General features: G+C 43.5%; 2 protein-coding genes across 2 annotated transcripts in view; one reads left to right on the forward strand and one right to left on the reverse strand.

Moving 5' to 3' along the window:
- Positions 1-17,200: 17,200 nt before the first annotated feature.
- On the reverse strand, positions 17,201-20,649 carry mrpl19 (mitochondrial ribosomal protein L19). Its single transcript, XM_084377830.1, has 6 exons — positions 20,542-20,649; positions 20,234-20,336; positions 20,011-20,129; positions 18,593-18,727; positions 18,218-18,399; positions 17,201-17,729 (listed from the first exon to the last, which is right to left on the reverse strand). The coding sequence occupies exons 1-6, from the start codon at positions 20,618-20,620 to the stop codon at positions 17,508-17,510; spliced, it is 840 nt and encodes a 279-aa protein (XP_084233956.1). The 5' UTR covers positions 20,621-20,649; the 3' UTR covers positions 17,201-17,507.
- A 1,479-nt stretch (positions 20,650-22,128) lies between these two features.
- The window catches only part of eva1aa (eva-1 homolog A, regulator of programmed cell death a), a 75,630-nt gene continuing 73,125 nt past the window's right edge, over positions 22,129-24,633 (forward strand). Inside the window, exon 1 of the mRNA XM_084376937.1 lies at positions 22,129-22,377. Within this exon, the coding sequence (XP_084233063.1) occupies positions 22,269-22,377 (109 nt within the window). The 5' untranslated portion in view covers positions 22,129-22,268. The remainder of the gene's footprint in view (positions 22,378-24,633) is intronic.

The following is a 24,633-nucleotide window of genomic DNA, read 5'->3' on the forward strand; positions in this document are numbered from 1 at the left end:
AGCAAAGTCAATAAACCTGTCTGTCAGCCTCTATTCTTCTCTTTGTTTCTCTAAGCGTAAAAACATTTCATTTGGTCATATTTCAGCTCTTTTTATTCTTTAATTTTCTAAATTTAGTCTTAGATTTCTTCGTAGTGAACATGAGAATGGACGGAAACATTTTTTGGGGACAAATTGATATCAGCAGGTTGTTTCAGTCCAATGAACAACCTGCCAAGTCCAATATACAACGCAATGAGAATACCAAATTAATGACTTAACTGGTTACGATTATGAGGATTGTAATTGATCATTTGTAGGAGAAAAAAAATCCCTTGTGTCTCGTAGTATGTGTGTGTGTGTGTGTGTGTGTGTGTGTGTGTGTGTGTGTGTGTGTGTGTGTGTGTGTGTGTCTGCTGGCTGTCAGGAAGTTCTCTCATCATTAGGCTGGCTGGCTCGGTGAGCCTCTGTGGTCACCGGATTCCCCCAGAGACGAACTCCCTCACTCACTCAAGGACAGACATCAGACATAAAAAACAATACCACCGAGAGAGCGCGAGCATCGAGGGAGGGAGGACGAGTGATAAATAGTAAATGTTTGAAGCCGGCTAAGAGTGAGTGGGAGAGGAAGAGAGCAGATGGAAACTGAGCGGCGATGAGAGATTTTAAGAGGGAGGGATATGGGGAGAGACAATAGGACAGACAGGGACACAGAGAGTCCTGCAGTTGGAGGAAGTCCCCTAATAAAAGGTTTCCTGTCTCGCTGAGCATCTCTAGTCTCTGATGGCTTTTCACCGAGGCCTGCTTGACACCAATTAAACCTGCTCTGGGACTAATGCCCCCCCGCGCCCCGGGACACGGCCGACAGACAGCCGTGCACATGATGGCTGAGGGCTGGGTGAGAGGACTTCCTATGTAGGGGATACAATATAAACATGCACACACTGACAAATGCAGACAGCCTCCTGCAAGCTCACACACACACACACACACACACACACACACACACACACACACACACACACACACACACACACACACACAGACACAGAGACATACTGTCAAGGCAGCTTTTAATGAACAGTCTGCTTCCCTTTCCAGCTGACATATATTTTTATGGTGTAAATTCATAGAATTCTCCTCATTTTATGTGTGAGCAAATATAAACTATATGGACGCTGCAGTGCATATTATCATTTTTTTACTTTAGGAAGTCTCATCAGGCTGTTAAGTTTGTACTCCACTCAGAAAGTGGAAGGTGCCACGCTAGGCTAACGAGCTTCCAGTTTTCGAGTGGAGCATCACACATTGTTTTTATGTCATCTCTTTTAAACTGCAATTATCAGCAGTGAAAAACTGCCCATGTTAGCCTCCAACTTTTACTTTTTCTTTTTCAGGAACGTCCTGGTCATATTCACACAGTTACACATTCACACCTGGAGGCTCCACTGGAGCGGTCGAGGTTAAGGGCACTTCAGTGATGGTAATGAGCTTCACTCTCCTTCGCCCCACACTGCAGAAAGAAGGGGGTCCGGCTGTCTCTCTTTCATGGGTCCAGTTTTGGTGATAGCAAATGGCCAGAATGTCAAAATTAACAGCAGTGATTCGTCCTGTGACCTCAGCACCTGTATCAACACTGAGCAGTTAATGTATGGAGTAAAATAGGGAGCGTTCAACTCACAGATGGGATTGTACACTGTGGGATATCGACCTCCGACTGATTAACTTAATTTCAGTGCCCGCTCACACTAATATTGGCCCAATCAAATTAACATTGTCCATTAGAACCAAAACTTCACTAAAAATGAAAATTCTTCTTTTTAATAATCGGAATTTTGATCAAATAATGGATAAGTCAAAACAAACACCAAGATTTGATTAAACTTTTTAGTATAAGGGCTTCTAACTATTATATCACAAGACAACACCTCAGCTCTTCTTTTCCAATTCAGTTGTGTGTGTGGGAGTGTAATCGAACACGCGGCGGTGTAAGAACCTGTAAAAACATACATGAGAGATTGACTTCCGACAAAAGTTCTCCATTTGTGTGGCCCTTAAGATCCTGGAGGATCCGGGATGACGCGGCTCAGGATAAAGGATTGGGACGGCAGATTACAGAAAGGGGGCAGGCTGGGCGGAGGCGGGGGTGTGGGCGAATTGGAAATTGGGCCCAAAGCCCGGCACAGCATGCCACGCTCCGGGCTTCATCCAGCCCCGCTTCAAAGAGCCCTGAAATCTCTCCAGAGCCACTCAGACAAATTATAGTAATAAACAACAAGTCACCCCCCCTGATCTCACCCGCCTCACCTCCCAGGGGGAAAACAAGCGGCCCGGGATCCCGTTGCCCCGGCGACTGAACCCTGACCAGCCCGCCCAGCCACTCACCGTCTGTTTCCAACTTTGTTTGTTTGTTTGTTTACTCAAAGACACCAGAGACTGCTGCAGCGGGGAGGGTTATCTTCACAGAGCTCGCAGGCTGAAAGGAGTTGGAAAAAATAAAGCCTCCAATTACATGTGATTTAGTCCATCCTGGGGTATTATGGGGATGGCGTATTTGATTGGGAGAGATAAGCTGGACTGTGAGTGGGCTCTAATGACTGACCGGCCTACGGGAAAGCTGGGTGTGCTTTTTTTTAATTGTCTCCTTACCGTAAAAACTAAAAAGCCTGCGTGAGGACTCAGGAAACATTTTCTTCTCCCTCGTTTCCATGGAGAAAGCGGCGGTCCACCTTCGTGTCGAGTGAGGTGTGGCACGCAGTGGGGACGCGTCAGGTACACAAGGTCTCACACCAAACTATTGGCAGGTATTTGCCAAGAGCTCTGTCTGGGAATCATCAAAGATTCTTATCCCCGAGAGCCTGTTAACGTGTTAAGATAGGTTTGGGGAATAAAATCCATGCACGTTCCTTTCGTGCCCTCCCATCCTTTCCGTCATTTCCCATCACTTGGCACATCGTGTCCAAAGGGGCAGTAAAACCTAAGAATGTATTAAAGGGAAAAGAAATATACCACTCATATACTGGCGCAGGAGTCGAAGTCTTTACCTCCCGTCCAAGGCCAGCGGCTCTCAGAAGGTGTGGAATTTGACAAAGCAATAACTCACAGCCCTCTACTGTAGCTCGCATGGCACTGCTAACAGAAAACCTATGACGGCTCGGGCGAAGAGTGGGCGATCAATCACGACTCTCTTCTTTTATCTGGTTTAGCTAAGAGGAAAGCCAGATAAACACTCTCTGGTACCGTTCCTCCAAGGTCAATCCCCGTGTGACACTGAAGCCTCGCTGGAGATCCACCAGACGAGAGGGAGAAAGAGATGCAACGACGGAGAAGAAGACGGATGGATTGAAAGAGGCACGACCAAAACATAAATGTTTAAGTTCAGGAGCCAAGTGAGGAGTGTACTTCCCAGGGCCTCGCTCGGTCAGATCAATCACGCTAATATCAGACAGTCATGGGAGGAATGTCAACAGTGCTCACCTCTAACCCCACGTGTGAAGGCATTACAGTGGAGCTGTGACCCCCTGATTCTCCTCACGGCGACCTCCAGGCAGCCCCGCTCTAATGGAGATTTTATGGATGGTGTTCCACTTTATAGAGATGGTGGGCCTGACTGGTCGGCTCTGGGAGCCAGATGTGTTATATGGACAAAGTAAGCCAATTACTTGAGACAGAAAGGGCTTTAGATGCCTTTCTCAGGTACAGGCACTGATATGTCAATTAAACTTCACTCAAGGCAAAGGAGAGCGCTAATGTGGAAAATCGAAAGCGTGTCTCCTACAAAATACATTTATACGCTACTGTTTTTTGCCAATTAAGTTGCTGCCTGGATTGCGTTCATCTGCAATGTTTTTATTTCCAAACCACAAAGTCACTGAGTCTACGCTTAGGTGCACAAAGCGCAGGAATCTGACACTCAAGACGTCCTGCATCTCGAGTCTTGTTAGCTTTAAGGTGCTTTCAGACAGCAAACAATTGCTCTCGCTCGGCAACGATGTTTTGTTGTGTTTTGAATCCGACTATCTCTGATCTTACCAGCCTCTACAGTACATCACACCTTTCTGTGATCTCATCACGCAGACTGGAAAATCTAACTCTGCAGCTGATGTTGCTCCCATAACATTCTCTTCATTGATCCGTCTGTTCTCGTCTGATAACAAGGCGTGTCATTTAGGGAGCTCAGATGCTCTTGTATCACTGCCCTCGCTGAAGTTTTTTTGGGTTGCTTTGGTCACACGACGTGGCAAGTTGAAGAAGTTGAACCATCATAAACTCTCCTCCCTATCCTCGCTATCTGGAGACACTTCAGGTTACCAAGACAAAGGTTTGGGGAGGATTGTGGTTATGGTCAAATATTGAAAAAGTCAACAAACTTTTAAAAAAGTTAATTGTGCTTAAGTTGCCGGGATTGGGTATATATTATTGGATATGTAAAAACAACAGTTAGCCTTTTGTTGTGTTCAGTGTCAACAAAAAGTTCAGTATGAACACTTTCCGTTTTGTGTTGGCAGTTGAACAGTTTGAAGACTTGTTTTGTTTTGTCTAAACATAAAAACATTGACTGGGCAGCTTTACTGTCTCAGCTGATGCAGATTAGTGACATATCAATGTCATTTTTAGGAGACAGGGTGGAAAATGCCACAGTAGCTTTTCTGCAAGTTCCAACCTGCCACATCATTTTTAAAACCTGAAACTTGTAAAAATCCAATAAGAAGCAAGTGTCAAATTTACTTGTTGTTAAGAAACATGTAGAAGCTTTTTTTTGTTATTATTGAGTGGAAAAAGTTTTATTGATTCCATTAATTTGTAATTTGTTTGAATGTTTTAAGTGTGTTTTCTTTCCCAATAGGCTATGCAATTTTTACATGTCGCACCTTGAGCTGCATTTTAGGCAAAAAAAAAAAAAAAAGAGCTTCAAGAATGAAGTATCTACAATTATTTATTGTTTTTCATCTAAGACGATTACAGGATTTTCTTAGTTTCTTAGTTGGGGTGATGTGGAGATGTGATATTTGACGTGTGTGATGACGATAAAGGTATTAGTTATCAGGATGTTTATGATGACAGCTGCAATCGTGATGAAGATAAGGGCAACAGCTGTGAAGACAGTGCTGATAAGAAGAAACTGGACAGACCAACACCATCACTTATCCTTCTATCAGATAAAGACAGCTATGAAAGGGACCTGCTCAGTGACCCTTAGTAGTTTGATCGTGTTTCATAAAATGTGCACTGAGACGTCAATCAAACGAGTTGTATTAAGATTTTATTAATGCAACGTCACCTTACAAAATAGACGTGAAGACAGGTTGATGACAACAAATGCATTATCAGCTGAAATGACAATAAAATTAAGAGGTGACAGAATGTAAAACGTACGACGTCGGGCCAAGTTGTCCCGTTCACACGAAAAAGACACAAAAGGCCAAAACGGAGAGAAAAAACAAAATGCATTTTCAAATTTAGCAAGAACCAAAAAAGGAATACCAAGACGGAAAAGCGAGACAGGCAGACTGAAAGTGTGAGACAGTGAAAGGAATGATGGAGCGAGACAGACAGAGAGTTAATGCAGAGAGAGAGAGAGAGAGATAAAAGAGAGGCAGAGAAAGAGAAGAGAGATCAAGTGTCAGGTCCACTGTGGTCCATTTTGCCCAGAGACAGCTGCAGCCACAACTGACAAATCCAGAGGGGCCCCTTCCTCTATAGGCACCGGGAAAGCACCGGGAATTATCCAACGTCTCAGCTCTCTGCTCCTTGGGGAACCTCTCTCTCTCTCTCTCTTCAGTTAGCAGGGAGGAGGAGGAGGAGGAGAGGGTCACGGCCAGTTCCACTTCCACTGATACCCCTGCTCCACATGATCCCCCCCTTTGCAGTCCTTAAACGGGGCAAATCCTGGAGATTCAGGGGGCACAAACCTCTCCCACCCTCCCCTGCTTCCACTTCTTCTTCTTCTTCTTCTTCTTCTTCTTCTTCCCCCATACGTCCTCTCGTAATGATTTGTATATGTGTGTGCGTGTTGAAGGGGATGTGGAATGAGAGGTGGGGGCAAGTGTGAACAGCTGTGATGTATTGTCGTCTGGGGCATGATAATATACCCACGCCATTAGGGGCTGGACATTGCTAACATGTGTACGCGTATGTGTGTGTTAAGGTAGGCTTTAAAACAAGCGAGTCACAGTTCAAAGGAGGCCACAGCTTGCTGGCAAAGCCCGATACCTGCTGCGCCCGTAAAGGAAGGAGAATAAAGTGAGTAAAGTGAAATGAATGCAGCCGACCGCCACATAGCAAGAAAAAACACAGGGCAGGCCACGGATATTAGTGAGAGAGGTGGGGGGGGGGGGTATCAGGTAAAGGAGGAGGAAGAGGGGGGCAGTAGCTAGAAGGGTGAGAAAGGTAGAGGGAGGTTTTGATGTTTGGACTGGGAGTTCAGCAGGGGAGCGCATCGTAATGTATCTATTGAAGTTCAGGCCTCTGTGTTTGATACAGTACATCTGTACCCCATTTCCCTCTTTTCCCCCAGCTGTGCACTCTCACGTGTACAGGAACAATAAGACCCGGGACCATAAATTCCCTCACTCCCTCCGCATCCATCTCCCTTAGCGTCCATGTTTCTCTCTTTTTATCTCTTCTTCTCCATCCTTTTCCGTCACCCAAACAACATCCTTTCTCTTTTCTTCTCCCCTCCTCTTTTTTTTTTTTTGATGTAATCTAATGATACGGGCCTCCCCTATCACCTCTGACGTCCGCCTCAGATTGCTGACTTGGCTGCAGACGCCGCCCCATAAAAAGCTTGAATTACTTGATTTCCTCCCGGTAAGAGGGGTCATGTCTTCTTGCTCTGGTTTCCGACATCCCTTTACCCCCCCCCCCCCACCTCTTCCCTCGCCTCACACTCTCTTCACGCCAAAAATCCCTCCACCGCCCACTCTCCGCCGTGCAAGAGAGTGGAGGTATCAGTTGGCCCCCGTCGGGTCCACTGGGGTCTGGGTGCGTGGTAAATGAAATATGGTAGCTGTCGCATTAGGAAATCCATTGAAGTTAATTAGGGCCGGTGTTCTCTGCGGAGCCACATCTGCTGCTGTTTAGGCGCCAACACCCCCTCCCATCCAGACGCTGCTATGGGGACTGTGGTGGGGGAACGGGGAACAGGGAGGGTGGGGGTTGATGCCGACGGGGAAACTGGACCTGGGGTATTGAGTGGTACTGGCCAGCGGTTGGCTGGGGAGAGTGGCAAGGAAGCTGAGTGGCTCAGAGGTCGCGACCTCCAGGTAATTCGTAATGGTGGCTGGACGGAGCATCGAGTAATGGATACTGCGTTGTTATCAGGGCTATCAGCTGGCTAAGCTGTAGTAAAACCAAGGAAACCAGTCACTCCACACCCACATGCTATAACAACGTATGATATCGACCAGCCAACTGAGATTCCTTCATGTATGGTATTTCAGTTGAGACGCTGCTCGGTTTCTTTGAGGGTCAAACAATATCAGCAATAAAAGAATGAAACCGTCTCATATTATTGGCCGGTAATGAGCTGCGAAACAGATCTTAGCAATTTGCGCTATTGCCGGGTAATGGGGTGTAATTTTGTGATGGCAGCTCAGATAGACCGGTCAGAGGCTTTACCGTACGCTGGAGGATTTATCGCACACAACAGCTGACTCACATCATCAGGTGTGTGGGCCAGAGAGTGATGATGACAAGCAAACAATGAAGACAAGACAAGTAAACCTAGTGTGACAGGGCTGACCACTACATCGACGGTAGTCACAGGACTCAAAGGGCGGCGTTTTGTCAAAGAGCGACAGACGCAGCGGGGTCAAAAGTTTAATGATAGCGAGTGTGTGAAGCACTGCGACCGGGCAGCGTATCGGCATGTAGACAAACGGTCCAGAGCCACCTCGATCAGCCCGTCACAGCTCTTTAAGATCAGACTCTGATCGGGTCAGATAAGGTTCTGAATCATCCGGCGGATGCCGAGAGTGTCAAGCAGGCCTGTGTGGAGTCTGCTGGCTGCTGGAGGGTTTGTTTTTATACCCGGCTCGGGTCAAATATTTGGAAATTAGTTTTACTCTTTCGTTTTAACCTGCTCGACGTTCCAGATGGGGAAGGGTTTACTGTGTCAGAGCAGTTTCAAAGAGTGTTTGGTAAGCTGTCAGTCACAGAGTGCTAAGTTGACATTATACTTTTCAGTTGGTTTTCATTGTGATACCCCACAAGGAAAAAACCCACCCATCTGGTTCCTCGCAGAGTTTAAAATGGCTATAGACAAGTTTTTTCCTTTAACATATCATAATAATGTAAATGTTGATTGCACAATATAATGGCGTTAGAATAATGACAACATCAACATTTAGATTGGCTTTGGATAAACCTCACTTTCACTTTTTTATTACCCGGGAAAATGAAGTCACAAGCTTTCACTGTCCCTCACTTTAGACTAAATGAATGAGAAAACTAATGTTTTGTTGTGTTTTGTTGGTAGTGGCGTCAACGATAATACCACTTGGGAACGCTGCACTGTAATTGAAAAATAAATTACAAGTAGAATTTCAAAATTCTTTGTTTTGGTTTGAGCAGGGATGATGTGTCAGTTATAATACTTTAAAATACCATAATGAAGTAAATATTGATTGGACAATGTAATGGCTATCGAATAATGACGCCATTTTTACATTTAGGGGGTTCCTGATAAACCTCACTCTCACTTTTTCTATTTTGTCTGCCACCAAGCACAAACTCTCCAGGAAAATGAAGTCAGCCTGGCAGCATTTCTATCTGCTTTCACATCTCCATTATTGACTAAATAAATGAATAAACTCATGTTTTGTCCTGTGTTGTTGTTAGTGGCACCAGCGATAATACCACATGGAAATGCTAGCGAAACTTGTCTGTTTCCATTGTAATTTAAAAAAATAAGTTGCATGTTGTATCTAAAAATTCTTTGTTTTGGTTTAGGCAGGAATGGAAGTGTTTTTATAGTTTAATATAAATAAATGATAATTATATTCAAAGGAAACAGATACATACATAAGGCATCACCTGGTTTTTCTTTAAAAATGCAGTTACAAATAGAGGTTATTTGCCTGATTCAGTCTTATTTAACTTCTGAGCACTTTTGACTCACTTCATTCAATTTTATATATTTTATATCGATTTTTATCTATATTTTGTTTATTGTCATTATTATTATTACATTTTATTAAACATTTTTAAAATGGACTTTTATGTGTAATATTTTAATTGATCTTTATCATAATTTGTTGCTTGTATTTATCTTTTGTTCTTTATCTTTTTAATCATTTATCATTTTAACTACTCATTTAACTGCAACTGGTGTGCATTAGTCTCTAAATCCTTTTTTGTTTTCTTAATACCCCATGTTTTTTTGTAACTGCATTTTGATTTGTCCTAAAGGTGCTATATAAATGAAGTGATAGATTTTGTACCTTTGTTTACTCAAATCAAGGATCAAAAGATAGACGGTGTGAAATGTACAGATTGTTAAGACAAATTTGTGATTTCAGACTATATAAATAAAACTGACCTGACATGACTTTGTTATTTTCACCCAAAGAAAACGTTGGCATACAAAGAGGGAGTGCATAGTTTATCTTTGGCTCTACCAATCAGCAGGAGAAAGAAGGTGAAAAAATGGTCACTTAACCTTTGTCAAAAAACAAAATAAGCCACCCTCGGTCAGCCACAGCAGGGGGTCAGTGCACCCACCGAGGTGGCTGATCATTTCTCACCTACAGTTCAGCTCAGGGAGCATCTTCGCTGCGTCATCCATCTTCACTTTGCATTGTAAGTGTGTGTCCGTGGTGTGTGTGTGTTTCACGCCATTTGTCAATAGTTCAGAGTGCATCTTCACTCATTCGTCTTCAGCGAGCGTCTTAAGTGTGCATTCTTTGTGTCCATCTCAGGTCATTAGTGGTCAGCGTGCATAATGGATGAATGGGGTGGGTGGCTATCAGGATAATGTGAAGGGCTCTCTCTTCTTGTCTGAAACCGATAACTTAACACGATTGTGTTAAAACTGCTTCTTCATCAGTAGAGAAATACTCAGCTCTTTCACTTGCAGTATACTACCAGGCAGCTCAACCTATTATAATACATCATGATTTATTAGTTGATGTATATTTTGTGTTACTGATCTTAATCTGCCAAGTAACAAGTTACTGATGTTATCAAATAAATGTAGTTAAGTAAAAAGTACAGTATTTCCCTCTGAAATGTAGTGGAGTAGAGGTATGATGTCACACAAAATGGAAATACCAAAGTAAAGTACAAGTACCTAAAAAATGTGGCTACTTAAGTACTGTTTTTGAGGGAATATACTCCGTCACTCCTGTGAGAAGTACGCACTGTCCTTACAGTCCAGTTAGCTCCTATATAAAGACTTAACAAACATTTAAAGCCTCCCTCCAGCCCAAAAAATTTTTTCTCATTATTGAATCATTTGGATGTTTGACCTTCACTGTGCCGGATAATTTACGCGCAGTTTGAACCCCGACGGCTGTTTTCATTTTCATCTGCTGAAGGTGGAAAGTTTATCAGGGATCACCTTAAATCTCAGTTTAAGGAGTGTACTATATGTCTTATACGAGGATGATTTGTGACATCGCGGCTAGTTTGGAGCCATTCGTCGTCCAATATGCAACTGACACAAGTATAATACAAACTCTAAAAATGGACTATCTGGAGGGGTGGAAGCTTTGAGTTTGGCATTATGGCCATCCCTATCTTAGTTTTTTGGAGCAAGAAGTGACCATATTTGGGTGAGACGGTGGAGGTGGGGCCGGTGATGATTGGATTTGGCTGAGAATTGAAGGACACACCGGGGTAGTGAGGTATTATACTCTGAAAGGAAAACCATGATTTACAACCATCATTCTGTGTTGAAGAAGACTTGAAACTACTGATTGAGACCATAAACCAATCGGGAAACTGTTTACTGATCTAACTAATCAAGTGAGAAATAGGGTCATTTTCTCATAAGCTTACATACAATCAGACTTATTTTCGTAACCAGTGGAGTTGCCCCGTGCTGGCTATTAGAAAGAATGTAGGTTTAAGGCACTTCTGAATTTGCTTCGCTTTTCAGACCAGCAAGCTCCATCCATATTTCATACAGTCAGTGGTTTATAATTATAGTTTTAAATGGACTTATGGGTACAACTGTGGTGTTGTTAAATGTTACGAGTGTGTGTAGCACAAAAACGGAAAGCGATGTCCCCAAATTTAGTGTTTGCACGCCAGACTTTGAGCATGAAGCCAACACATGAACGAGACAAATAATGACAATTGGACCAATTTGATAAGGAAATGATATACGATGGTGTGTGTGTATGAATAGAAAATGTTAGTGTGAGATTCACTCAGTTGTTTGTTGACCTTCTTGACTCCCCCGGGCCTTGAAGTGTAAGGTTCACCTGAGTTTCCTCTAACTGCTCTGGTTCTCTCCCACAGAGAAAAGCGCAGCGCTAAGGCGGTCTGAGCTTCCCATAAATGAGAATGCCTTTCAATCTACATTCGCCACACATGACAAAATATACACTTCAGATTGTCAGACGATCTAAAGCTATGTGGTTTGGCCCGGAATCAAACGGGCGTGAGCCTAAACTCCGCTCTATCCACTCCCACTTTGTATATCAATAGCAATTTGGGTAAAATTGCCTCTCAGCTGCAGTTTGATACCGGAGAAAAAAAAAAAAAGTGAGGGGAGGCAGTGTGATGAAGCTGGCGGTGCCCAGTCCTGTGAATGTGTGTTCTGCCTGCATACTTGGCATCAGATCAAGGTGAATCTGGTATGAGCAAGGGAATGAGCTAAGGAAAGTGTGAGCTAGTGTGTGTGTGTGTGAGAGAGAGAGAGAGAGAGACAGAGAGCAGTGTGTGTGTGTGCATTTGCAGCCCTCATTAGTCAACTCCAGCCCTGCATTCACAGTATGAACACGCCACTCCTCCCCTTCCCCTCACTCTCAGCCTCTCAGCTAAATGAGGTTAATAAACTCAAGCGTTTACTACCATCACCAACACCATCCCTCCTCCCCACCGCTTTCTCCTTCATCTCTACCTCTGTTGGACCGGCACTCCTCCACCTACCTCCCTTCTCCTGCCTAAGCCTCCCTCATTCTTTCATCTCAGCTGAAACGCTTTCTTCCTCTCTTCCTCACCTCTGTTTTATTGTCATTGTTGCGCGGCGAAAGCTCTGGGATTTCCTCCCTCTATTTCCCAGGACAGAGCTGCAATTACAGCTCAGGAGAGAAGAAGACCAGCTGTGCATGGGAGCCGGGAGCAGGGGGAGACAAAAGATGAGGGCGCCCCCGAGAGGCGAGGGAACGAAACTGCTTGCATCCCAACCACAATATTTCTTCCTCACATCAAAGACGGGGCATACTTTCAGACCACATGGCTGTTCCCTCTGTTTTTTTTATGTGTAGTACCAGACAGGGTCATCATGACCAAACAGGAATAACAACCCATCATAAGGAATAATGTGCTGTGTTATGACCCGGCTCGCATGTCCTGACTGAGCTGGTAAAACACACACACGCTCGGCCGTGGCAGGAACAAGCAGTGATACCAAGGAAATGTGAAGAATGCATCAAACAGCCTTGGGTGCTCTTATCTTTGGACAGCATGTGGACGGGGACATCCTAAGAGAAGAAAAAAAACACAATATGATATGATTGAAGAGGACACATAAACATAAAGGACAAATTCAGACAGCTGTGACCTGAATACGTGCAGGAATGCCGCTGGGGCTGGGCACCATGTCAATTCTTAATACATTTGTGGGTGAATGTATCAAAACGCACATTGTTGCTGCTGGTGTGGCTTGTTTTTCGTCTCATCTCAGCGAGTCTGGCCTTCAGGCAAGGAATCAATCAAACATCTTTAAACGCGGCATCACGTAGATTAGTTATTGTAATTTCCTACCTGCAGTACAGTACGGGACACGTGACACTATCTAGAATTTAAAAGGCCCTCTGTGATTTTCTGACATCTGACTGGATTACCTTCAAACAAAAGATTTATTTGCACCAGGTCTGGTCACAGTGTTCCTCTGATCATATGACCGAGGGCCTGCTATTTATCAAGGCCCCGAGCTGTTAAACCTTCTTCAGTTTTTACTTCTCTGGAACACATTGGGTATTACGCGGCAATCGTGACTTTGCTGCCAAAGGGACACTTGGATAGGAGGATAATTGTGATATTTTACATTTTTGTAGTGGTGGAAGAAATATTCAGATCCTTTACTTAAGTAAAAGTGCTAATACCACATGAGCTCAGAAAAACATTCCTTTCTTCAGTCTTGCCATGTTGATCCCTCTCCTCATATGCTTGCCAAGTTATGGCCGTACACAGTGTCAATCTTTTCTAACCATCACCAGCTTTTTCTATTAGCACCACTCCTGCTGTTGTGGTCTTTAATCCTCCTGTGATCACACCTGAGCTTTTTGCATTTTGGCCTCAACAGAAGGGTAACAGAAAATCAGGACAGCGTGGAGCGATTCTTTCAGCGCCATCCACGACTTTTGAAAATGGAAACGCAAAAAATGTGTAACGAACTGAACTAAACTGAACTGGACTGCTTAGTGGAAACATGTTATTCTTTGATGATGCATTTTCCAGCTGATCCAAGAGGGTTTTTAAATAGTTTACGAGCTGAAGATTTATCACAAACATTCAAAATCAACACATCTGGATATACATGGCTCTCACCGAACACGAAGGGGATGAAAAAATTGTAATCTGAAGAGTAACTAGTAACCTAAGCTGTCAGACAAAATGTAATGGAGTAGAAGCTGCATTAAAAGTAGAGTACTTGGGTAAATGTACTTGGTAACCTTCCACCACTGTATTTTATTACCATCAACAAATGAAAACACCTGTCTCTCAATGCTTTCTCACTCCCCCGCCCTTCACTGGGGACTATTTACAGCTGCCAATCAATACACATTTGTTGCTTGAGTGAGTATTTGAGATGATGTTGGAGATGGTGTGTGTGGAACAGACTGAAAATTGTAAATCTACAGTCCTCATGTTCAACACAGCCTATGAAAAATTTACGGGTCTTCTGTGTTTCAGGGAGGAGCTTTGTCAAGTCTTTGAAAAATTACTCAAGTGACATCACTCACAAACTTTTGTCCTACTTGTCTGACACCAGTACGTTTCTCAAATAAAATAAAAATATTGCCTTAACCTGACTTGATATCATGGCTAACACTAATGGATACCATTGATCTTACTACGCTTTGAACCATCAACCAAACACTTACTCTTGTCCAACATGTTCATGTGTACATGACGTCAAAGTTGGTAATCATGTACCAAAATGTTGACGTTTTGACTTGACGGTGTGTTCAGGTGAATTTTCTTAGTCAGAAATTAATTTTTCCAATTATTCCGACACCACATGAATGCACTATAATTTGGTGCTTCACCCATATTAGTTACTCAAAGTCGGGATCTATGGGACCTTTTTTTCTCTAATCTCTGAAGTGGAAGTGCAGTACTGAATTGCTGGAGTCCTCTTTTAAAGCAACAAAATGTAACTACCTGGAGAAAGACAGCTGATTGTTAAGTCTCATCTCCAGATGGTCAAATACTGGCATTTGGTTTGGCAGCTCGAGATGACACTCCACAATCAACTATATTTCTGCAGGAGGTTACATTTAGTGCTTTATAAGTCCTGTCTTGTCCAGTCACCCCTGCGCTATGGATATCTGTGAACACCTGCTTTGATGGTCACTTTTTTCCGTACATTTTTAGGATGCTTGGCCCCAACTGGAAAAGAACCCATGACCCTGGCGGCACAGCCAGACCCGCTCCACACACACACCGGATCACATTATTAAAATGACTGCGATATGTGCCTGTTCGACTTGAGGCATCAGCTGCTTGCGATGTAATGTTTCCCAACAGCTGTCGCACTGTCAGGTTGTCTGTGTGAGAGAGAGTGATGGCAGCAGGAGCCTCCCCGTCAGGCCCATGGGACAGTCGGAGAGGAGCAGACGGTCGTGTCGTTTCACTGGAAACATATGGTGAAACTCAAGTGTGTAATTTACCTAGGACTACGGGTGGCCCCGAGTAGCGCGTACACACATGCTTACACACACATGTACACACACACAGTGACAGGGTGTAATTTACCTGGGGCCTATGGGTGGCCCAGTATCCCATTGCACTTGTCATACACAAAGACAGCTCAAACACAGTTCACACTCCCCGGTGGAGACGGAAAGAGTGAAACTAATTTCCCCAGGCCTGCAGACAGTAGAGTAAGAAATCACGCGGTGACAGAGATGTTAGAGATCAACGCACCGAAAAGGCTCAGAGAGTGAGACTGCATTTGCGCCGGTGGAGGACATTACCCCAAAATCTCACTCATGTGGGAGTTGCTGCACACCCTGTATCACATCCTCTCCAATTCATCAGCCTGGCTCCTTTTCAAAGCCAGCGCTATCCTCCCTTTGGAGTGAGAGCGAGATGAAGGTCATGGGAGCACTGGCGATGGGGAGGAAGAGGGATTAGAGGAGTGTGTCCCTCCCTACATTCCAGCACTGACCTTCGTAGTGGTGTGGCACTGTAGCTATCATCGGCCCACCATGCTTTACAGTCGACCGCCATTGAGGGGTGGGATTACGGGCTGCTCAGAACCTGCATGCCCCACCCCGATTCCACGGCAACGGTGAGTGGAGCGTATCTTGTTTCACATGAGGATTGACAGAAAGGCTGTCCCAGACGTTTACAGTTGGCACTGTTTGAGGTGTCTGTCTGTGAAGGCTGATATGATAGCCTGTCTACAAGTCTACGTGTGTGTGTGTGTGTGTGTGTGTGAGAGAGAGAGAGCTGGTGTTTGATCTTCTTTCCCAGCCAAGGGGCTTTAACTTCACTCCAGGTGCAGAGAAGTCAACCTGAGGGCATGGGAGGCACATACAGTTGAGATCCTGAAGCACACACACATACAAAAACACACACTGAGGCAGGAAGTTTCCTTGGAGCAGTAACTCAGACTGAGTAACTCTGCGGTTTAAGCTGGTTTACAGGTCCAGTGGTGTCGCAGAGGAATGCTTCTAAAGAATCGGGCAATGTGCTGTAGCATAAACATTTCTGTTACCGCCTCCGCACGTGAACATCAATCAGTCCCAAACAGAAGTACTGAGAGTAACAAAAAAAAAAAAAAAATGAAAAGGTGAAAGGGCCAGCTGGTTCAGTGGGTAGTGTAATGACAATGTGCAGGACTGGCTCTCAAACTACTGTACACAGATACAGATGAGGTTGGTTTTCTTTGCTGCAGGTCAGGTCTGATTGGGCAGTGTCAACAGCAGGACTAAACACACTGAAGAGAGCCTGGGACTTAGCTTTTCAACAGGTGCAAATTTAGATAAATTAATCCAAACCATTAACTCAACCCAATAGCGTGAATTTCTTGAAAGGTTAACTGCACTTCTTCCATTCCATTAGTTAAACCTAACAGGAATAATCACTCTGCATTCGTCTCTATCTCCACACAGGAACTCTGTGTGGTCCATAATGAGCTCAGTAAACATCTGCTACTCCTGTATTAGAGACCATTTTCTCCGCGTCTCATCCTGTAATATGGAGAAATTAGAGTGCAGGGACTCATTCAGCATGTTTATACACACACACACACACACACACACACGGTGAGAGAGAGAGAGCGCAGACATAACATCAGGAGTCCAAGTGTTTTTATACTACCCAACTGACGCTCTAACATACCATCTCGACACCACAATTTTCCATCCACAACAGTAAAACACTACCGGGTGTCCTTGGTGTACGGTCCCTGAAAACCAGGGTTGTTTTTTTTCAAAGTGCAGGATACAGCGGCATGTTCCAAGAAGCAGGTTTACTGATTTATCAGGAAATCTTGATGAAGTTAAACCCAGAAGCCTCTAAAATCTGTGACATGTAAAATACTTTTTATAAAGGTCCAAAACCAGATAACTGAGAGAAACTGCTCTTTAGAAACAGAACTAAAATAATAAACTGTTTGTTTTAGCATGGCAGGAGTTTCCCTAAAAACACTGTAGGACACAACAAAGGTTTGCTTATGCAACTGCTGATGGACGTGACATTTATGGAGGGATAGTGCCACCTAGTGTCAACACTTCTTTACTCCATAGCAAGTACAGCTATAAAACCAAACAGAAACACAACATTTGAGGGGGGAGAAAAAATAAAAATCAAAAGCTTGTAAGGTTTAATAGCGTTTATTATAGAAACCACTTAATGGATGGAGTAAATGTCATAACTAAGTCCAGTTACATTAACAACTCGTGATGGACAGCAGACTGACGAGACAAAGAGAAGGCGGCATGATTCCTCCAAGTACAACACCGGTTTCCATTTTGGTTCCTCCTTATATACATTGGTGTGACTGAAGTAAACCATCAGGATTAACTTCAACTGATCACCAGCAGAGTGTTAGACATCCCTGCAAACCTCCATGTTTCAGTCATTTCCTAGTCGTGAAAAAGTCTGTTGATCGTAAAACTCCCTCACTTGCTCATCTCCTGCTGGACCTCACTGAGGATCTGCTCTTCCAGTTTGGATGTGTCATACTCCTTCAGCATGTCGTACTCCCGCCAAGGCTCTGCCCACTTCTGGGCATGCTCCATCTTCTCTGGGGTCAGGGACCGATCGAACCGTATTCCCTGGATGTTGAACTTTGGTCGTTCCCAGCGTTTGGACCATGGCTTTGGGCGCATCCTTACCTTCAGCTGGTGAAAAGACAGAAATGTTTAATCATTTAGATTCCTGTTTTTCACACTTTGTTTGCTTTTTGTTGGTTATGGATTTAACTTGAGCTGTAACTAGTGATTATATCATTATTGATAAAACTGACTCGATTGATCCATTAGTTGTTTGGTCTATAAAATGGTGAAAAATCTTGATTAGTATTTCCAAAAGCCCAGGATGACGTCCTCAAGTGTATTGTTTTGTCCAGAACTTAAATATTTTCAGTTTACTGTCATAGAGGAGTAAAGAAACCAGAATATATCAACAGTTATCAGTTATCAACACTCATATCAAAGGTTAAGAAGTTCAAAGGTTTAGATCAAACCACCTACAAAAGGCAGGGTTTCTATCACTATTACTAGAAAAAAATACCTGCATTAATATGAATAATAATACAAGCAGCTTTATAGAAATGAGCTTTAATAATATTAAGTACAACAGATGAGTCTCCATCTCAATGTTCTCTCACCGTGCTGACAGGCACCTCTCCTGTGGGGGAGCAGGGCTCCGGCTTCATGTCCGGGTCCACAGTGCTGTACTCCGGCAGAGCGTCTCTCAGGTACATCAGATTGTCATCCAGCCTCTTCTCCAGCTTCAGCACTTCAATCTGCTGGATACGAGGGCTGTACAGCTCATAGCAGATCTCCACACCTGAGCCAAGAAAAACATGATTGAAATGGGTGTTTTACCTGAAGTCCACCTGGTTCACTTTGTTGAACATGTTAAGAATCACTTGTTGGGTGAAATGAAAACAGCCTTTCATCTTCATCAACCAAGTTATCGATGGGCACAGTAACAAACTGTGTGACCATTAGTCTTTGTTGGATCAGTAATGACACCTCACCTTGGTTGTCAATGATGTTCCTCACGACAAATGTGGCTCCCAGCCCATGTCCACCCCTCTGGATACAGATGCCAACAAAGCGGTTTGCTTTCCCACTGGCATTAGGGTCGGCCATGGTCACTGCCAGGATACTCCCTTAAAACAAGCAGAATGATTTACACCATTTTAAAGTGCAATTCGGAAGATAGTTAGTAGTTGAATCCAATTCCCAGGTCATCAGTGTTTGATGTCCTTGAAACTTTATTTCAAAGACACCATTTATATTTGCAAAGTTTTTGGTAAATAAAGAGGTAAAATAATGGTAACACTGTACCATAGGAAAGAATAACGATAAATACTGGAGAATGCCTGGGATAAAAGCAGTTTTGATGAGGGATTGAAAATACAAGACTGGTTAAGTTCCACAACTGTAAGTTCCCCTTCCCCTGACAAGGTGATGGTCATGATGGTGTCATCATGATAATGGAAATTGTAACTGTACAATACCTTAAAAAATATTGATATTCCAAACCATTTGTCATACCATTTGAAAACTGACACCACATTGAGGGCATAGATCTTTAATTTTCATTAAAAGATACATATAACAATGCTTGTGTACTTTGTGTTAAGCATAAACAGCATCTAAGTTAATGCACTTCAGACCATAGTCAAAGTCTTTTCCTATGAACTGAAACTCTGCTGAGGTGTGCTGCTGATGTTCCTCAGGGCTGACAGCTCTGAGGGGGATTATCGTAGCTTTGAGGATTACAAATAGCTGTATAGCCAACAACAGGATATCACACTAATCAAAAACAGTTTACTTGGCCGTCACATTGAACGCTTAAGTGATTTTGAAATGGGGCTTTATCAAACCTCAGAATCCTTTATAGAGGTTGATGTGTCGATCCTTCTGGTGCTTTGCTAAAGTTGTGTTAGCACATTTCATTTGTACCCCCTCCTGGTTCAGTCGCCTCAAATGCATTTCCAAACAGCACTCCTTCTGTTTACTTTGTAAACCAAAACAGGTTGCGGAGGCTCTGAACTTGCCATCTTTAATGAGCTCACACCATAACAATACAAATGAGCTGACCCTGCGAGAGAGCGCAGCCTGTATCTGTACATCTATAATGCAGAAAGCGAGTATTGAAACCATTTCATATATTCAGAATTGATATGTATTGTTAAATCCATATTTTTGACGATGTTAATGGGCACTGCTAAAAAAGGCCTGGTCAGAGAGCCTCTGGTTTCAGTCTGGATCATAACAGCTGAGACACAGAAACACTTCGGTCCAGAATGGAGCTAGGTTGAGCTGTTTAACTTAAATGTCAAATTCTCCAGGTTTGAGGATGAGAGAAGGAAACTGTTTGGTCATCCTAAACCTCTTCCCTCACATTAAGGCATGTACCTGCTGAGTATATCAATGGGTTTCTTACCTACGTAGAATTCAGGGATATTGAGCACTTTCCTCCTGCGGATCATGTCTTTCCTCTCAATGAAAAACTTGAACGGGTTCGTTCTCTGTCTGGGAGGGATGAACTCTGGGCTCAGATGCCTGAGAGGGAGAGACATGACTTTAAGACACATATTTCACTTCCTTTGCAGCTTTAGTACGTGTATCAATGAGTGTCAGTAGTGTGCTTATTATGCTGATCATACTTTCGCGTAGACGCCACAGTCTGTGTTTTATCTAGGATGACAGGTTTAGATGGAGGGATGAACCCTCCTGCAGCAAAACGACACACAGAGGTGGACAGGAACCCTGGAAATAACAAGAAAATGGCACATTTTATCCATAAAGTTAAAGCAAAGTCAGGGTGAAGAGAGCTAACGCTAACAGTCTACCGTTAGCTAGCCACGTTAGCTCGCAGCTAGCGGATGTAAATTGTCGCTACAACATATCTTCGAAGCCTGACAGCAAACTATAACGTTAAGTGGTGAAAGTAGAGCTTGTACGGTTTACTTACGTTCATTTTGGAGCTGGAGGTTTCGTAATAACCTCAGCGAGAACATGAATTTGTCGAGCCCTTTCACACAGGCTGCCATGTCTGACCTTCTGTAGACACACGCGCAAGTAGAACGGAAGCCGTGGTGGTCAAAATGTCATTCAAACGCGATTTGTCCGGATCGCAATGTGGCCCTCAGTCCACAAGATGGCGCAACTGTTCTGTCCCCTTTACACGAGCTCATTTTGACCTATTTCAAGTGCAGAAGTGGGCTTTAAACCAGAAATAAATAGGAAATGGCAGCTTAGTATAACAACAGTAAAAATATATAAAGGATGGACCGTCCACAAGATTACATATTTCAAGTGCACATGTGGTCCCTAAATTAGAAATAAATAGGAAATGGCAACTAAATACTGCGACGAATCAAATTAAACTATATCAGATTAAATTAAAAGGCTTGACATATTTAGATGACAACCATAGCCAACCTGCCTGTGTGATTTACACACGACCATTGCCTATAATTGCCTTTACCACGATTAATAAGCAAATTGTAAAGCAGAGATAGTGATTTAAGAAGGCCTATTAAGTTTATGTAGATGTTGATGATGTCTGATAATGATTGTGGTGATAGTGGAAGTGCTTCTATTCCAAAAACCTGTCTGTTTCATTGTTTTATTTTGTCAGCACTTGTGAGTGTCATCTTCCATATTTTTTCTGCAACAAAATACTTTGTTGTCTTTAGATATATTATGTAAGCTATTTGTACTGTTGGCATTTATATTGTTGTCTAGCTGCTGTGTGTTATCACTCAAGGAGAGTAATTTAAGCTTTCTGATTTCTTTTTCTGCATTTATAGATTGTCCCAGCCAGCTTTTTAAAGCGATATTTAACTTTATTCCTCCAAGAACTCAATAAGAAAGAAGTATGGAGATCCTCTATTTCGGTACCAGTAACACACATTAAAGGGGCACTATGTAGTGTTGGAGAAGAAATCCAAATTCAGAATTTTAATATTTAGAAAATTAACAAGGTAATAATACAAACTAAGAAATATTATTTTTTTCCCCATAACTGAATAAACAAGCTGTTCTCAGAGGAAAATAAGGTCCCTAAGCTACCTAGGTGGCAGGGTCCGCCAAATATAAACAAAGTCCTTTAAGGTCAGTTTGCTTATTCAGTCATGAAAACAAAGATGATGTGTTAATTTAGTTTGTTAAGGCATACAAAAATCTGCAAATGAAGATCTTGCCCTTCTGATTAAAATCTCTTCCATAAAACTACATAGTGCACCTTTAAATACTGGATACTCAATTTCACATAAAAAAATAATTCTGAATCCATTATTTTACTTACAAGCACAAAACTATGAAAAAAAAATGCGCATATGGTATGAAATAGTGCTCATCGGGGGACAGATGACAGTGCTGTTGGATTATTGCATGTGTCTGGTAGGGAACTCCGGGTCTTTGAGACCATGCAGGGGAGCGGCGGTCCTCCAGGTGGGCTGCCTCCCTCCACACAGCACAACACGCAGTTAGAAATGCTCTCAGAGAGCAGCGGCAGCGGAGAGAGCACTGCTCCAGCCCCCGGAGGAACCCCGATCCCGGTCTCACTCTGGAGGAGGATGAGGCGGAGACAATAGAGACATGATGGGACCGCACACCAGAATCTGAACCCCCCCTAATGCTGCTGCTGGACTTTCTGATGCTACGGAGAAAGTCCAAAACTTTGAGGCTTCAAGGATGTTCTGCTCAGATGGGACTCTCTCAGCCGTCACTTATGCGCTCCTGTTGGGAATAACGTGTCTGACCGTCCTCTGCGACCTCACCAAGGGATCCTCAGACTTTTCAGGTGGGGTGAAAGTAGTGTGGAGCTGTTTTAAAAGGGTTGAAACGGTGATCAGCGCTTGTTTTAGTCTGCTTGTGTCGCCTCGTTTACGCTCCATCCTGTTTTTACGCGTGGGAAATACACGTTCTGCAGCCTAGGGGATGAAATTTAAGTCATTACGCGTGTTTTTTTTAACGTCTCCAACAACAACCGAGGAGTGATTTCAGTGTCGCATCAGCCTCTTCCTCTCAGGACGACCCGTGCCTGTGGCGTGCTGCAGCATGCGCACTCAGATGTTTACTCCACAAAACGCAGCTTGAAAGACCCCGATCGCGCGTATTCTGGCACAATTTTGTGGAGAATGACCCACATGAGGCACTTGGAGCAACAGGTTCCCCTTTAACTTCAGCCATCTGGCTGTAAGGGCTGGTTGTTATCAGCAGGGCACACTATCTGCAGCTCATATCTATTGATGCCGTTGAGATAAATGGGTTAATGTGTCACTAGATGGGAACTATTGTCTGGAGCAAGTGCTGTCATTTACAGCCAAGAGAAGAAAGCAAGTGCCGACTACATATCAGTTTTTATCATTATGCACACAATCATATTTAAAGTCAAAGCAAGTGCTCATATCATAACGTGGGAACCTGCCTTTAACTGCTAAGCACCATCCTCTGTGACCTGAATCTGCAGGCCTTTATATCTGCTTAGAAAAGGCAGCATATTACTAAACTAATGAGTTATTCTGTGCTGTATTATAGGCTATTGAGCTCTGCTGAGCCCAAAGGCGAGCCTGCAGGTTTTGTTTACAGTGCCATAAAACAGGAAGGGAGCTTTGTGTCGGTGTTAATTGGCCTCTAATGGGTCTAATGGCTGGAAAGGAGCAGACCAACGCTGTGGGGAAAAAGGTGCTAAAGAGCAGATGTATGTGAGATGCCCTCTGCGTATGTTCCTGTGTGCGAACATGTGTCCGTGTTGCTGCCTAATGAGCTGCTAAAGATCATAGAGTGGTGAGGGGCTGTTAACGGGGTTGTGTGGCTGTAATTGGGAGGGATGTGTCAGTGGTGGCTGGTTTGGTCTTAATTCCTGGGATTGAGCAGTTAATTAAAGCAGCTGAGTCCAGATTAGATTTGCTACTTGGATACTGTGTCATAGGCGGGAGTTCATTTGTTGAAATCTCAGCTTTGGTGCAAGTTTTACCTCTGGACTTTTCAGTGTGCAAACTTTGCTCTCCAGAAGGATCATGTTGAGATTTTCCTGTCCTTCTCGTGGAGCTGAGATCAGATTGTTTCCCCCGTAGGCCCTCAGGGGACGCCGGTGTTGAAATGGAGTCCCCAGATGCAATTTTTGTTGTTGCATTTACAGAAATGCTGACCTGTGAATGAAATTAGACAAAAGGGGACAGGCTCAGAATACCTCAGGGACAAAGAAATCCTTCAGTCCTCACATTCTCGACCAGCTGGAGTCTCCCTGGAGACTGAGGGGAGTGCTGTGATTGACAGGTGCTGCCAGGGTGCAGGGTGACAGGAGTGGTGGGTTTTAATTCAACATCTGTCACATGGTTGGATCAGTGATAGTGGACTATCTGGTCACATCAGTGAGCATCTGCCAGTGTGTTGAATGAAACCAACTGTAGATTCAAGTGTCATAAGATTAATTCATTTTATCACACACTATTTTTGGTTCACGCTTCTCCATGTGTCTTGTTTCTGGATCATTTGTAAACTGGTGTAATGGCAGTTTCGTATTTCAGCAGCGTCCTTGAGCGCACTGCAGCAATGGAAACAAACTACAGTATGTTGGTGGGTAATTTAATTTGTTCTCTTCCCCTGTTATCATCTTCTATTATACAGCCGCCTGAGTGGCTAATTAGAGGTATGGAGCGAGCTGTGCACACTTGTTAGCCCCGGGGCTAACAGACGTAGCAAGAAGAGCTGCAACGACAAGTTGATGGATCAATTACTCAATTGAAATGAAATTATTTGCCGACAATTTTGATGCTTGGTCGATAGTTTAAGTCTCTTTTTCGAGCAAAAATGTCAAACATCCGTTGTTCCAGCTTCTCAAACGTGATGATGCTGCTTTTCTTTGGGTTTTGGACTTTTGTTTGGACAAAAGAAGCCATTTGAGGATATCTCGTTGGTCTCTGGGAAATTGTGACGAGCATTCTTTCAAAATTCTTTGACATTTCAAAGGCTTGGAGAACCTGTAGCTGCTGTTAGCTTGTTAGCTCAGTTAGCCGTGCAGCTAGCTGGAGGGCTGGAGGGCACCTTGGTGTTG

This window comes from Pagrus pagrus (assembly GCF_965226575.1).
Source record: "Pagrus pagrus genome assembly, chromosome: 16".
NCBI classification, from domain to species: Eukaryota; Metazoa; Chordata; class Actinopteri; order Spariformes; family Sparidae; genus Pagrus; species Pagrus pagrus.

Coding starts and splice junctions, on each gene's coding strand:
- mrpl19 (XM_084377830.1), bottom strand. CDS start 20,620: ATGGCAGCCTGTGTGAAAGGGCTCGACAAATTCATGTTCTCGCTGAGG. Junction 18,728..20,010: donor TATCCCTGAATTCTACGTAG/GTAAGAAACCCA, acceptor GCTTGTTTTAAG/GGAGTATCCTGGCAGTGACC. Junction 17,730..18,217: donor GAGAGGTGCCTGTCAGCACG/GTGAGAGAACAT, acceptor TCTTTTCACCAG/CTGAAGGTAAGGATGCGCCC.